Source organism: Gadus morhua, chromosome 16 (assembly GCF_902167405.1).
Source record: "Gadus morhua chromosome 16, gadMor3.0, whole genome shotgun sequence".
Taxonomy (NCBI): domain Eukaryota; kingdom Metazoa; phylum Chordata; class Actinopteri; order Gadiformes; family Gadidae; genus Gadus; species Gadus morhua.
Window position 1 is genome coordinate 14,180,685 of NC_044063.1, and position 15,981 is coordinate 14,196,665.

Consider the following 15,981-nt stretch of genomic DNA (forward strand, 5'->3'; position numbering starts at 1 on the left):
CCAGCTGGGGGACACCAACCCCTTCGCTCTGGGCTTCATCTCCACCAGCGCAGGTACTTGGGCGCCCTCACAAACACTCAGTCACGCAGGACACACAGTCTCACGCACACAGACAGCCACGCAGAGACTCACAGTCACACAAACGCACGCCTGCAGACAAAGACACACGCACACACAGTCTCACTTTCAGACACACACGCAGACACATACACAAGAGGCAGACACACACAGACACAGACACACAAGTACGCAGACGCATACAAACAAACGCAGACACACACACACACATACACAGTCAGACTCAGACGCAAACACACACACAGTCACACACACACATAGCCAGACGCAGACACACACAAGGTGAAATCAGGTGAGGTTATCGCTTGTGGAACAATTTTCACAAGACTAAACCAAAACCAACACTTATGGTGAGGATGGTTATCTTGTGGTCGTTTGTTTGCGTGTGTACGCATATTTAGACATTGCAAATACACCTGCAGTCCCCCCCCCTTCCCCCCCACACTCACTTTGTTCATTGATGAACTTCCAAAGCCTTCACAAATCCCCCGACCCCAGGGAGATTAGATAAGCTCTGCTTGTCTTCCGCACGCCGTGCCACACCGTGTCACACATTAACCACCTGTTCCTTCCTGTACGCCTAGCCGGCGTGGCAACGCACACCTCAGACACCACAAAGTTATCAGTGTGTGTGTGGGCGTGCACAGGGGAGGGGGGGATGCTGTATATGGTTTACTGAGACTAAAGTGAAGTGTGTGTGCGTGCGCACAACTGTGTGTGTGTGTGTGTGTGCGCACAACTGTGTGTGTGTGTGTGTTTGTGCGTTTGTGCACCTGCGTGTGTGTGTACGTTCACCTGCGCGTGTGTGTGTGTACGTGCACCTGTGTGTGTGTGTGTGTGTGTGTGTGTGTGCGTGCGTGTAGCCCCTGTCTAAGCAGCACTGTCTCCTCTCCACGTCCACAGAGCTGCAGCGCTCCGTGGACCAACAGGGTCCTGGCTCCAGTCTGGACCAGGAGGGTCCTGGCTCCCCATGCGTCCAGCAGCGGGCCTCTCTGTCCCTGGACCACTTCTGGTGGAGGGTGGGCCAGGGCTCCCACATCCAGCAGGCCCCCCACCCCCCGGGGAAGCATGTCTGGGGGGAGGCCCTCATCCTGGACTGCCTCACCCTGAAGGTACGATCTCACTGGACCCCCAAAGACTTCTCTGGACGGAGCAGAGTTAAGATGCATATTGCTGCACTGCCTGTTTTCAGACGTTTATTAAGATGTCGTAGTCATGTTTATTTTTTGGTTTGTTTTCAACCCACAAATATCTTTGGAAAAGGCTCAATTATAATCAGAATAAATTCTTGTTTTTTGGAGGTTCATCGGAGGTTCTCTCTATGCTTTAATACTTTTTACATTCTCTGGAAATCGTCATGTGTCTGTTATTATCTCAGCATGCATCCTCATCATTCATCATTTATCTCTCCCTCCTGTGTCCCTTCAGGGGAGCTACCTCAGCCCCCTCTCGGAGCCCCCCAGTCTCCAGCCCCCCAGCCTCAACCTGACTCCAAACTGACCGGGCTGCAGGTGGAGCTCTCTGAGACCTGCTCTCTCTGTCTCTCTCCCGCCTGCTCTCCCTCTTCAGCCTCCCGGCCCCCCGCGGGGCTGAGGGGGCCGGCTCTGCCCCGGCCTCTTCTGCTGCAGACGACGCTGGTTCACTCCCCTCCTCCTCCTCCCCCTTCTCCTCTTTATCCTCACCCCCCTCCTCCTCTTCCACCCCCTCGTCCTCCTCCTCCTCTTCCTCCTCCTCTTCCTCCTCCCCCTCCTGCCCTCGTCCTCCCCTCATGTTCAACATGGAGTGTGGTCTGGAGGACGTCAATATCTTCACACTCTCCAACCTGGCAGGTAAACCCATTGGAACGGTGTCAATATGAATGAGTGCAGTGTCCACTGGGAGCCACTAGAGGGTGCTAAAGGGTAGTCATGGTTCAGCATGGTTGGAATAGTATGTGGAAATATATATACTGTTGGATACACACGGTCCTCACCACGGTGATCGCCACACAATTTGGACTCAATTAGGTTTGATTGTGACTAAACCTGCAGGGAGATGCTGCAGCAATAGCACCCCGGCAGCTAGTATAAACTGTCAAATTAATCTATAACCGAATTACCATGGTCCTCTTATAATAGTTAAAACACTTGCCATAGCAGTAGAGGAGGCATTGAAACGAGCAGGAGGCCTCTGATAGATAGATAGATAGATAGATAGATAGATAGATAGATAGATAGATAGATAGATAGATAGATAAGAACTTTATTAATCCCTCAGGGAGGTTACTGCAGGAAATTGCACTTCCAGCAGCAGCAAACACCACGTCACAAATAGAAAAGCAGTAAAGAACAACAAATATCTACAAATATAAATGTGCAAAAAGTACAAAATGCGAAATACTTGTACTCTGGCGGGGAGTTTTCCAACAAGCCACACGTGTAACAGCGCTGTCGTTAGTGGTTAAAAACACACTGGGCCCATTCACTCCCTCTGTATAGGGCTAAACCATTTTGGGAAATAATCTAATTGCGATTATTTCGACCAAAATTGCGATTTAGTATGCGATTTTTCTTTTAAAGTTCCTTATGTTCTGTGTTATTCACTAAACAAGCAATAAATCATTCTATCGTATGACCAACACAACATTGGAAGCAGTCAACATACTAACTGCTCTTTCATTTAGGCCAGTCGTATGTGTTGAGATGAAGTGATGCATGAATTGATATTATAACATCGTTATTTAACTATTGAATTGTAAAAGAAAAATAAATGCCAAACTTGCTGATCTCCAGTCAGTAACAGTAACAAAAAAAAAAAAAAAAGAACGCAGTGTGTTTATAGCAGCATTTGCGATTAGCATATCGCGTTCTGTTACATCGCGGTGTCGCTTTGAATTCGATGAATCGTTCAGCCCTACCTCTGTAGCACGCTGTGTTGAACCTTCACTGATGCCCCCCCCAGGGGCGGTGTCTCTGCGTCTGGACGGCGTGGAGGTGCGCGGCGACCGGGCGAGCTCCAGAGTGTCGCTGGCCGGGGTCAGCCTGGCCCTGGTCAAGGTGCTGGTGGATAACATGGAGCCCTGCTGCCCCGCCGCCCAGACCCAGACCCCCGGCCCGGTCTTCAGCCTGAGCGCCCTGTCCTTCAGCCACCGCACTGACTCCCACACCCTGGAGGTAGGCTCGTCCCGGCCCTCCTCCCAAGCGCCTCCAATATTATGTATTTTTTATCATATTGTTTTTACTATATGTAAAAAAAAAAAATTCAATTTTTATTGATCGATTTTTTTTTTTTTTTTTTTTTTTTTTTTTTAATATATATATATATATTCACATATGCGCTTTATAACTGTATAATCAGGAGTTGAATACGTTAATATTACACACCACACACACACACACACACACACACACACACACACACACACACACACACACACACACACACACACACACACACACACACACACACACACAAAAGCATTTTTGACAACAAGTCCCTCTGTATCTATTTAATTCTAGATAATGAGTTTGTGTGTAGTTAATAGCTTGGGTTGTGTGCTGCCCCACTAAAAGGAAAAAATCTGGAGCTCACTCATTTCCAACCCCCGTCCGCCACATGGTCTCTCTGTCCTCCAGGTTCAGTGCGACCAGGAGCTGGTCCTGGAGTGGACTCCGTCGGACCACATGTTCCTGTACCAGCACATGACCGAGGCCCACGCCTGCTGGCTGCTGCTCACTGGGGAGCAGGAAGACGACGGCTCAGTCCCTCCCGCGGGCTCGGAGACCGCTCCCCCTCCCGCCCAGCGGAGGGCGCTGTGTGTGAGCGTGGAGCTGGGGCGCACCCGCCTGACGGCCCACGTCAGCGAGGAGAACTACATCCGGCTGCACACGGAGGCCCTCTCCCTCTCCAGGCAGGCGGGCTGCATGGTGCTCAGGTCGCCGCTGCTGCTGATGAACTTCGACGGCAACGACATCTTCTCCTTCCAGGACCTGGACGCGCGCGCCGTGCAGGAGCCGGCGGAGACGCGCCCCCACCGGGAGTCCTTCCCCTTCCTGGCCACGCCCCACAACCGGGCGTGGCTCTTCACCTGCCCCAGCGTGGCCGTGGAGTTCCCGTACCAGTACAACTTCTCCAACACCTTCGACATGGCCGTGAGCGTCCAGAAGTGGCTGAAGAGCCTTCACCGGCCCGCTGCCCCGCCCAACGCCTTCGCCGCCGCCCCCCAGACCCTGCCCCCCGACCTGGTGTTCCGCGTGGGCCAGTTCTCCTTCGTGTTCCTGGACGACGTGTTCGAGATCAAGCTGAGGGACAACTACGAGCTGATGAAGGACGAGAACAAGGAGAGCGCCAAGCGGCTGCAGCTGCTGGACAAGAAGGTGGCGGAGCTGCGCAAGCAGCACGGAGAGCTGCTGCCCGCCCGCAAGATCGAGGACCTGTACAGCTCGCTGGAGCGCAAGCACATCGAGATCTACATCCAGCGCTCGCGCCGCCTCTATGCCAACACGCCCATGCGGAAGTCCCTGCTCACCTGGACGGTGTCGGACCTGGAGCTGGTGGCGCTGGCCGACCGCTCGCTGCACGGGCCGGAGCGCGTCCGCGACCAGCTCAGGGACATCGACGGGGTCAGCCCCTTCCCGCGGGACGGGCTGGCGCTGGTGGTGCAGTGGTGCCGCGCCGTGAGGTTCAAGCTCTCCGCCTACCTGGGTGAGTCGCCGCCCTGGGTAGGAGGTTGGACCCAGGGGGTCGCCGTCATGTCTTGTTCTGTGTTTGTCTGATGGGAACTAGGCCTGCACGATAAATCGTTATAAAATCGCGATCTCGATTCGCCCCTGTGTGGATTTAAGTTTTAAATTACTGTTTTTTTTTTGGTTTGTTTTTTTGAAGCCTTCATTTACAGGTGTGTGGAGTTGGTTCAGTAGTTATAAAAGGCCAGCAATTAAAGACAATGTGCTGCTATGTGTACAAAATAAATAAATCAGTTTTTCATACTGCACTTTAATCAGTTTTAAATGGCCTCAGAAACACACCGTGCTAGAGGTGCCAAAATACTTGTTTGGTACTGCCGTTTTTTTTTTTTTTTCATGGTTCATGTGTGCAATAAAAATGACATTACGTGAGAAAGAAATCGTGGCAGAGAATCGTGATACCAATTCTAAGCTAAATAATCGTGATTCATATTTTTCCCCCAAACCCGGCAGGCCTAATTCGAATGCAGGTCAGCGCTACTGCTAATGCTAATAGCGTGTCCTGCTGCAGTACATCTATGTTTCATTGTCGTTGTTTGTTTTGGTAGGAAATGGATGGACTTATCTATTGGAGCTGCTACTTGTTCTGTTGGTCCTTACTTTAGCTTCGAGTTTTTCCTGAGCACTCATTTGTATTTTTATTGAATTACATCCTGTGTCTTCCACTGCTGCTGTGCTGTAACACGGGGACCTCCCCTACGGGGGTTTAATGAAGTCCTATCTATCGTCTCCCCCACTGTCCGCTGAACAGAGTGGCGTGAGTGTGATAGTAAAGCGTGTTCTTGAGGCTGTCCTCTGTGTTCCAGTGAGGATCCGGGACTACCCCCGCTACCTGTTTGAGATCCGGGACTGGGAGCTGTCGGGGCGCCTGGTGGGCACGGAGCAGGACGGGCAGACCCGGGCCCACCGCAAGCAGACCCTCCCGCTGGGGGCGCCCTGGGGAGACGTGACGGTGCACAGGAACATGCCCCCGCTCAAGTTCTACTACGACTTCAAATGTGAGTAAAGGTGATATCCTATTATCACCTGATCTCCTCATGGGCTGCACCAGGAAGGTGTTCAGGCTCCTCCTCCATCACACTCCTACCCACTGCCTCAGGTCTACGGACACGACCACACTCAGAACCCAAGCTACGTACCTGGGGTGACGGGGCCCTCTCATGGGCCACAACCTCCCTCTGGAGCTCCCTCCCCAGCCACAACCAGATTCCGACAGACCAACACACTCCCTTCATCTAAACAGGCCCTCAAAACCCACCCATTAAGATTGCTTTCACCACATAACCTCCTTCCCTCTCTCCCATTCCTCCCTTTATATCTTTCTAATTATATCCGTTCTTATGAACTGGTTTTGATTTGTGTTCACTCGGTTAAGCGTCTTTGAGTATTTAGGAAAGCGCTCTATGAGTCCAATGTGCTATGGTTCTCTAGAAAGTGCTGACGGGGATCGTTTTCCTCCGCAGCCACCATCTCTCTGTACACCATCGTGTGGGGGCCCTGCTGGGACCCGGCCTGGACTCTGATTGGCCAGGTGGCGGACCTGCTGACCAAGGCCTCCGTGGACCCCTCGCCTCAGCTGGCCTGGTGGGACAAGAGCCGCCTGCTGCTGCACGGGCGCTTCGTGATGGACATCGACCACGCCAACCTGCACCAGCTGGCCACCGAGGTGCTGCTCCGACTGACCGACTGACTGACTGAAGTCCTCTAGCTCAGGGTTCCTCAACCTTTTTATTGCTGAGGCCCAGTATGCATATTTGCCTATTATATACAACCAGTAGGGGTCGCTAATGGAGCGAACATAGGCCAGGATGACGTGTTTCCCATTCCGACTTTCCAACTCTGACCGTTATAACGAGCATATCACCGTCGTGTTTTATCTTCTTTGCCTGTGTAGTAATGTCATGTGATGGGATCGGATCGACGCATAGACATGCGTACTCGCCAATACCCGATAGTTTCTAAAAGGCAGTATCGTGGGAATTTCCAATTCTGGTATCGGTATCGGAACAACTCTAGCTCTAACAAAATCAAATGTTTAGGAGTTTAGGAATGGTCCTGACTTTCTTCCACATTTCCCGCAGTAAACTCGATTCTTCGTTCTTCTAACCCAGGACCCGTACAACACCATAGAGAACCTGCACTGGGAGTGGAACAAGGTGAACTACGACTGGAACCCAGGCCAGTTTGTCTTCAAAGGAGACATGGACGTAAACGTCAGAACGGCCTCAAAGTAAGTAGAGGAAGCAGTTCCTGCTGTCCGAAAATAACCCGAATCTCACACATTTACATTAATATTTTACATTCAGGGCATTTAGCAGACGCTTTTATCCACAGCGATTCACAATAAGTACATTTGTCAGAAGAAAGAGAAACAACAATAGATCGCTGTCGGTACAGTAAGGATGCTATCTTTGTTTTACCATATACAAAGATAGCTAGGATAAGATGCTAGACAATGCTAAGTACTATTTTGAAGTGCGAGGACGTACAACATACAACAAGTGCGTACATTAAGTGCCAGGACGCACAACATACAATAAGTGTGTACATTAAGTGCCAGGACGTACAACATACAATAAGTGTGTTCATTAAGTGCCAGGACGCATAACATACAATAAGTGTGTTCAATAAGTGCCAGGACGCACAACATACAATAAGTGGGTACATTAAGTGCCGGCCACTTGGCACTGAGCCTGATAATAACCCCCTTCCCCTCGCTCCAGGTACGACGACATCTGCTTCCTCCACCTGCCCAACCTGTGCATGACCCTCGACCTCCAGTGGCTTTGTCATGGCAACCCCCATGACCACTACGCCGTGACGCTCTGCTGCGCGGAGAACGTGGCGGACGTGACCTCGGGGCAGCCCCATGACTCGTACCGCGCCTTCCGCTCTGAGAACCTCAACCTGTCCATCACCATGGACCTCAACCAGCACTGTGGCACCGGTAGGCCATCACTATGACTACCAACATCATCACCATCACTGCTATAGCCAACATCATCAACATCACTACGACGACTAACACCATCACTATGACGAGTAACATCATCACCATCACTATGACAACTAACAGCATAAACATCACTATGATGACTAACAGCATCAACATCACCATGACTACGAACCTCATCACTATGACGACTAACGGCATCACCATCACTATAACTACTAACATCATCACCATCACTATGATGACTAACAGCATCACCATCACTATGACTACCATCACTATGACTACCAAAATCCTCTCCATCACTATGACTACTAACATCATCACTATCGCTATGACGACTAACATCATCACCATCACCATGACTACTAACATCAGGGTGTAGTCTTAGTGAAGGTAATGGGAAGATGAAATGCCGGGCCGAGCCGGCATTTCATGGTTTCACGGTTTATTTCCTACTCTCTATTTTTACGCAGTCCTGAGCACAACAATCGTCACAGAGACTACCCCCCCGGTGACTAGTGAGTGAGCGGGGACGAGCCAGAGCGCTTTACTTTAGTGAAGCGCTCCAAGTCCCACATCTAAGTGACCGCTCTGTGTGCGTCCCCCCCCGTCCAGAGCCCTGCCAGCCCAGGATGCTGTTCTACAGCAGCACCCTGCGCTGGATGCAGAACTTCTGGGCCACCTGGACGGGCGTGTCGCGGCCCATCTGCAGGGGGAAGCTGTTCAACAGCCTGCGGCCCATCCGCAGGAAGCTGGGCCAGCACTACAAACAGATGTCCTACACCGCCGCCTTCCCACAGCTGCAGGTAACCGGGCCACACTCGTCCACAGCCCCTGGTCGTCTGCCATGGGCCCATGGGCGGGCTTCGTAGGATCTGCGTCAGGCAAGGAGTCGGTGTTAGTATAGCCTTCTTGTTGTGTTCGCGTTTTCTCGAGTTTTTCTGACTGTTTCAGACACACTGTGTGTGTGTGTGTGGGTGTGGGTGTGTGTGTGTGTGTGTGTGTACGCGCGTGTTCGCGCGCGCTGTTCTCTGTAAAGTGGGCATTCCAATTAGAATTGTTCTCCTTTTTCTACAAAGAGAAATCCATCTTTCTGTATCTATCTGTGTGTATGTCTTTCTCTCTCTCTCTCCTCTGCTCTGTTGTGGTCGCTGCTGTTCCCCCTCCATGAATATCGCTGTGTCCTGTCCTCTGAGCCGCATGTCTCTGTGTCCCCCACCCCTCCAGGTCCACTACTGGGCCTCCTTCGCCCAGCAGAGGGGCATCCAGGTGGAGTGCAGGAAGGGCCACGTCTTCCCCCGGGGGGCCCAGAGGCTCATCCCACAGGGTAGGACACACTGGAACCACCAGGAACCACTCGACTCAGGGGAGATCAAGGGAGAGGTTTGAGGATAGCAGGGAGAATAGGAGCAGGCTTGGAAGGTGGTGTCAATGTTGTTTGTGGACGGATTGGAATGCCCTCTGTTGTCGCCATTTGCTTCTGTTCAAATTGGATCAGATCACATCCGAGGCAGGATGTTCTAGTTTGTATGTATGACCCCCAGCTAAAGGGTTCTGGGTTCGAACCCCAATGTCCGCTGACTACCTTGAGCGAGATGCCTCATCCCTCCCTGAAAAAACAACAGTGTTCCTTGGTGTGGCTCTCATTCTATCTTATCGGCATGTGGTTCAGGAGGTAGAGTGGGTTGACTGGTAACCGGAAGGTTGCCGGTTTGATCCCCAGCTTCTCCTAGCGGAGTGTCACCCTGAGACGCCTCACCCTGACCGATGCCGACGAGCTGGCTGTCACCTGGCAGGGTTGACACCGCCGTTGGTGTGTGAATGTGTGAATGAATGTGTGAATGTAAGGCAGTATTGTAAAGCGTGATGAGTGGCCACTGGTTAGAAAAGCGCTTTATAAATGCAGTCCATTTACCATTGACCATTTTTCTTTGAGCAGCACCATATTGAACATGCTCCTGTCTCTTCCCCCCCCCCCCCCCCCCCCCCCCCCCCCAGCGGGCACTGTAATGAGGCGTCTGATCTCGGAGTGGAACGTGACCCAGATGGTCAGCGATCTGTCGGAGGTGACGGTGCACCTGATGGCCTCTACCTGGGACGAGACGGCCGACCACCAGGTGAAGAAGACCCACCTGCTCAGCCTGTCCTCGCTCAGCTACCAGCGGCAGAGCAACCGCATGGAGGAGGTGAGCCCGACCCTAACCCCCACCGCAGTCGCAGACGTTCGCTCTCCTGCTTTGAGCCCCGCCCCCAACGCCACTAATGGTCGCTCTCCTGTTGTGAGCCCCTCCCCCAACGCCACTGATGGCCGCTGTCCTGCTCGCCTCTATCCGGACGGCATTGTACTGCTACTGGTTCCCCTTGCCCGTGGGTCTCTGTGGCTTTTACTGACCCTAGGTTCTGGGTACGAACCCTAATGTCCACCGTCTACCTGCAGGCATCCATGAGCCAGATGCCCTGACCACTAACGACATCCATACTACAAATGAATGAAAGTGTCCAAAATAAGATGGAACGTCTGATCTGCTAAACGACGAGATCGTAACGCAGGTAGAACATGTGCACGGGAGCCATGTTTTTACTCTTATCACATTGATTGTTCCCCCCCCCCAGGACCCCAGCTCCAAGTCGGAGAGCAACTCCTCCTACACCCACCGGCTGCGTCTGGTGGACCTGCGGGCATCGTGGACCACCACCAACCGCAACATCGCCTTCGCCCTGTACGACGGCTACAAGAAGGCGGCGGTGCTGAAGAGGAACCTCTCCACCGAGGCGCTGAAGGGGCTGCGCATCGACCCCCAGCTGCAGAACAAGAAGCTCCGGCGCTCGCCCTCCAACTACTCCCCCAGCACGGCCCCCCCCACGCCCGTTCTGACGGCCCCCTCCCGCGCCGAGAAGAACCAGAACGAAGGTGGGTCGGGGTCAGGATGGGGGGGGGGTCGGTCTCGGAGGATGGGGACTTTGTTCTTAGAGGATGGGGGTCATAGAGGATTGGGCCCTGGTCTAAGAGGATGGGGGTCTCTGGTCTTATAGGACCCCAGCCCCTGGTAGAGGTGGGGATATTCCTCGAGGTGGGGAGGAACCCTGAGCTAGCTTTAAGTGACTCCCTCTCATCAGAAAGGGGCTAGCATGTAGCTCCCGTGAGACCAAACACTGCAGACACGATCACCATGTGAACCCCCAGGGGGGACCTTTGGCTATGTGAGGTTGGCGTTGACCTGATTTAATCTTGTGATGAAGAACAACGTTGAAGTAGTGAGGTGGGAGCGAGGTGTGCTTAGACCAAGCCTCACTGAGGAAAGGGTAGGATTCAGCGGTAGACAAAAAATGCCTTTTTCACTTTCTGACATTATACTCTCCACAGAAAATATGAGCACCACAGCTCTTTTGCTGTAGGTCATATGAACCAACTCATCCATCAATGATTCACAGTTTCACCCATATATGAGACAATCGTTAAGCCTATGGGAACCCATACATAGGTGAACTCTGCCATTTCTTTACAGCCTTCCCATTAACTTCTGCACTTCAGCACCTCTGCTTCCGTCTCTTAATGGTGGCATGAAACGGCATTTTTATATCGGGTGTGTAACACTTCAAAGTAAACCAGGACACCGGGGCTGAGGTGGATGATCCTTCAGGATTAGATTTGGGATCTCGGGGGATCCTGGAGGTAATGCCTCAAAGGTGAAGTCCAGGTTAGCTGTGGTTGCCAATATTCTCAGACTCTGAAACACAATCATGAAAAACTGAAGTTCCAGACTTAAAGTGATAATACTTAAATACTTAAAACTGATAATAAGTCTCCACTTCCTCTTGTTTGGTGGAGAATTACTGCGTTAACGGATCACTCCTCCTCTGCGTTCACTAATGTTCCATTGGTCAGGTTCTAGCTGATCACCCTCTGATGTTTTTAGGTTCTAGCTGAGAGTCCTCTGATGTTTCAGGTTCTAGCTGAAGGTCCTCTGAGGTTTCAGGTTCTAGCTGAAGGTCCTCTGAGGTTTCAGGTTATAGCTGAGAGTCCTCTGATGTTTCAGGTTCTGGCTGAGAGTCCTCTGATGTTTCAGGTTCTGGCTGAGAGTCCTCTGATGTTTCAGGTTCTAGCTGAAGGTCCTCTGAGGTTTCAGGTTCTGGCTGAAGGTCCTCTGATGTTTCAGGTTCTAGCTTAGGGTCCTCTGATGTTTCAGGTTCTGGCTGAAGGTCCTTTGATGTTCCGTCAGTCAGGTTCTCACTGAACGTCCTGTTCTCCTCCCTCAGGAACCTCCATGCTGCAGAAGCTGATCGAGGAGAACGATAAGTTTGTGGTGTTCTCGGAGGAGGACTCCGGGCTCGGTGAGCCGCTGTGCGGCATCGCCGCCTCGCAGACCGACGACGTCTACAACCGCAACTGGTTCATCGAGCTGGTCAACTGCCAGGTAACCTCCGCCGTTGATTGGTCGACAGAATCGTCACTTCCGTGCGACAGGGGGATAATAACAAACAAACACAGTACCCGGCGAAATCTTCGTTTATTGAAAATGTCGCGCAAAAGTTTGCCGTCCTTCTTGGACGTCCTCCATTGTTGCTCTTTGTTTAATGTGTCGCATTCTTCTTTCTCATTGGATTTATTAGCAGGCTACACTGTGTCGGGATGCTTTTATATCACGATGCTTACGTAGCTGCCGCGGCTATCGCCATCCGGCTTAAACCCCGCCCTACCATAAGGGTACTGTCAGTGGTGGAAATGTGAGCCATAACTGAGCCGCACCTAATCGTACTACACCTTCCGCACCTTACCATAGCGGACCTTAAGCTCCATAAGAGAACGCTCTATCCAAAGCGACACACAACCATTCATACACACCCACACCGGAGGTGGGGTCCTCAACCACTCGTCAGCCAGCTCGTTAGGGTGAGGTGCCTTGCTCAGGGACACCTCGACACTCGGCTAGGAGGAGCCGGTGATCGAACTAGCTACCTTCCGGTTACAAGTCAGAGACTACCCCCCCGATGACTAGTGAGTGAGCGGGGACGAGCCAGGGGGGGGGGGGATGGGGGGGGGGGGGGGGGGGGGGGGGGATGGGGGGGGGGGGGGGGGGGGGGGACGAGCGAACGTAATCCAATCAGAAACGATGCTGGCAGTGACCCACCTCTTCCCCCACGCCTGACCCCCATCCCCTCCTTCCCACCTCTCCCCCCTGCTCCAGATGATGCTGCGGGGCACGGAGACGGCCGGCTGCGTGCTGGTGTCGGCCGCCATGGCCCAGCTGCTGCAGTGTGAGCACCACCCGGCCTGGTACAACGACACGCTGAAGCAGAAGACCACCTGGACCTGCCTGCTGGACGGCATGCAGTACTTCGCCACCATGGAGCCCAACCCCTCGGAGCAGGAGGACCGGCAGCTCTGGCTGGAGGTAGGCGGCGGGCCTGGTCCCCCCCAGAGGCCATCTCGGGTCCATCTAGCTGGGTGGGGGGGAGATGAAGGAGCAGGATGGGAACAAGGCCTCCAGCTGTGTGCTGCCCTTCCTCTAGAAAGGGCTGCGGGACGCCAGAGTCAGAAGTTCTGCCGTAACACAGTAGGACTGCTGGACCAGAGGTTCTGCTGTAACACAGTAGGACTGCTGGATCAGAGGTTCTGCTGTAACACAGTAGGACTTCCGGAACAGAGGTTCTGCTGTAACACAGTAGGACTGCTGGATCAGAGGTTCGGCTGTTACAGTAGGTCCGCTGTATCCCAGAGTAACGTCACCTTGATAAGGGAGCTGCAGTCCCCAGTTTGACCTGCTGGGGGCGCTGTTTGTTTTCAGGTGAAGAACATCGAGGAGCACAGGGAGAGGAACCTGGACTCGGTGTTGGAGCTGATGGAGAGCGGACAGGCTGTTGGCGGGATGGTCAGCACCACCACAGGTACAACACACTCACTCACTCACTCGAAGCCGCTGCCATTTGCACCATTTCGAATTTCCGCCGCCGCCAGCCAATAACTGTATAAGCCAAAATAAGCCGCCATCTGATAAGCTTTGGCTGAGCCAGCTAGAATTATTTGCATCAAGTAATAATTCTATCACATAGTAGGGCTTTGACTCCGAATGTGAATGAAGTATTGATTAGACAGCGATTTATTAGAAACCTAATAAACCGTTGGAACACGCAAGACCGGTAACCATAGCAACGCCGGTAAACAAACCTCGCGAAGCCCAATCCAGGTCTTACTGAAGGCATTTAATGGTCCAAATATTGAGATATAGTAAATCAGTATAACATAGACATGAAGTGTGGCAGCTTCAGCCATTTGTACCCATGAAAAATTTGGCATTTTGGTTTTGGCTGAGCCGGCTAGCCAGCCAATAACTTCATCAGCCAGCCATTATTCTCAAAACAAATGGCTTCGGGGTCTAATCCCCAGCGTTTACGAGCCATAACGATCTCAGACATGGTGTTCCCTGACCAGCGCCCTCCTGTTGAAACACGAGTGCAAGGTGGGGTAACCGGAGGGGTCCTCATTCCCCCCTCAGACTGGAACCAGCCGGCGCAGGTGAACGACACGCAGCAGGTCCAGCGCATCATCTCGCGCTGCAGCTGCCGCATGTACTACATCGGCTACAGCCACGACATCGACCCCGAGCTCGCCACGCAGATCAAGCCCCCGCAGGTCCGCGACGAGCACGAGAAGGAGGACCTGCTCAAGAAGCAGGCCGGTAGGTCCCTGGTCCTGGGGGGTGGGTATCCCTGTTCCATGAGGGTGGGGGTCCCTGGTCTATGAGGGTGGGGGTCCCTGGTCTAAGAAGGTGGGGGTCCCTGGTCTTAGAGGGTGGGGGTCCCTGGTCTTAGAGGGTGGGGGTCCCTGGTCTAAGAGGGTGGGGGTCCCTGGTCCTGGGGGGTGGGGGTCCCTGGTCTAAGAGGGTGGGGGTCCCAGATTACGGGCCTGTTTAGCAGGAGTTCCGGCTACCTCCTCAACACAGCCGTGCTCTGCTGTGGGCTTACTCCCCCAGGGGCCGTGGACACCTTCACCCTCATCCACCACGAGCTGGAGATCTCCACCAACCCCGTGCAGTACGCCATGATCCTGGACATCGTCAACAACCTGCTGCTGCACGTGGAGACCAAACGCAAGGTAGAGACACAGCCGCTGATTCTGTGTGTGTCCGTTTGTGTCTGTGTGCCTGCGTGTGTGTGTGTGTGTGTGTGTGTGTGTGTGTGTGTGTGTGTGTGTGTGTGTGTGTGTGTGTGCGATCGTCCGTTTGTGTGTCTCTGTTTGTGTGTGTGTCCGTTTTTGTTTCTGTGGGTCCGTTTGTGTTTCTGTTCATTTGTGTGTGTGTGTGTATGTGTCCGTGTCTGGTTGAGTGCGAGTGTATATGCGTGTGGGCGTGTTCTTAACTGTGTGTGTGTGTGTGTGTGTGTGTGCACGCTTGTGTGTGTTTGTTTGAGTGCACACTCTTGAGTGTGCGCGTTGGTGTGTGTGTCTGCCTGTATATGTGTGCTCATCTGCCTGCGTGTGTGCGTGTGTGTCCAGGAGCACAGTGAGAAGAAGCAGAGGGTGCGCTTCCAGCTGGAGATCTCCAGTAACCCCGAGGAGCAGCGCAGCAGCATCCTCCACCTGCAGGAGGCGGTGCGACAGCACGTCGCCCTGATCCGCTGCCTGGAGAAGCAGATCTACTCCAACATCAGGGTGAGCACCAGCCTGGCACCCTCCTACTGGGTCCCCCACCAAAGGTTCCCCTCCTCTCTGGTCCTAGCCTGGCGTCGCAACACTTGTGGCGCATTTCCACCGGAGGGTGCGGGTCGGCTCAGTCCGCAAAGGTGCGGCACGGGTCGCGTTTCCAACCGGCAAAAGGGGCCGTGACCAGGACTGAGCAGTATTGCGCCATACTCGTCTTGCAGTACTCCTCCGTTGGGGTACTGAGACGCCTGAGAGGGTCACGATGTTTACGTAGCTGCCGTGGCTATCGCCATACGACTTAAACCCCGCCCTACCATAAGGGCACTGTCTGCGTTGGATACGTGAGCCGTAACTGAGCTGGGCTGTACCTCACCCTCACTACTGGGCTGAGGCGTGCGGGGTCCGAAGCGTGCCCGCCGGTGGAAAATGGGTATTGTTCTCAAAAGCGTAATGATTATTTGTGTTGCGCGAGTAAACAAGTTTGATTGCGTGAACTTTAAAGCACTCGTGCGACTGTTTTGAAGCCTATTAGAGGAGGAGGGGCTCTCTTGTGAACAACAACGTTTATTCCCGCCAATTCATCC

The 15,981-nt window shown here is 53.1% G+C and overlaps 1 protein-coding gene across 1 annotated transcript in view; it reads left to right on the plus strand.

Moving 5' to 3' along the window:
• The window catches only part of LOC115561305 (protein KIAA0100), a 30,631-nt gene that overhangs the window by 6,687 nt on the left and 7,963 nt on the right, over positions 1-15,981 (plus strand). Inside the window, 20 exon segments of the mRNA XM_030381256.1 lie at positions 2-53; positions 982-1,190; positions 1,521-1,619; positions 1,622-1,907; positions 3,019-3,230; positions 3,693-4,761; positions 5,609-5,800; positions 6,266-6,468; positions 6,914-7,032; positions 7,526-7,749; positions 8,374-8,564; positions 8,986-9,085; positions 9,757-9,944; positions 10,372-10,669; positions 12,016-12,173; positions 12,945-13,151; positions 13,545-13,644; positions 14,253-14,435; positions 14,730-14,851; positions 15,251-15,406. Of these exon segments, the coding sequence (XP_030237116.1) occupies positions 2-53; positions 982-1,190; positions 1,521-1,619; positions 1,622-1,907; positions 3,019-3,230; positions 3,693-4,761; positions 5,609-5,800; positions 6,266-6,468; positions 6,914-7,032; positions 7,526-7,749; positions 8,374-8,564; positions 8,986-9,085; positions 9,757-9,944; positions 10,372-10,669; positions 12,016-12,173; positions 12,945-13,151; positions 13,545-13,644; positions 14,253-14,435; positions 14,730-14,851; positions 15,251-15,406 (4,368 nt within the window).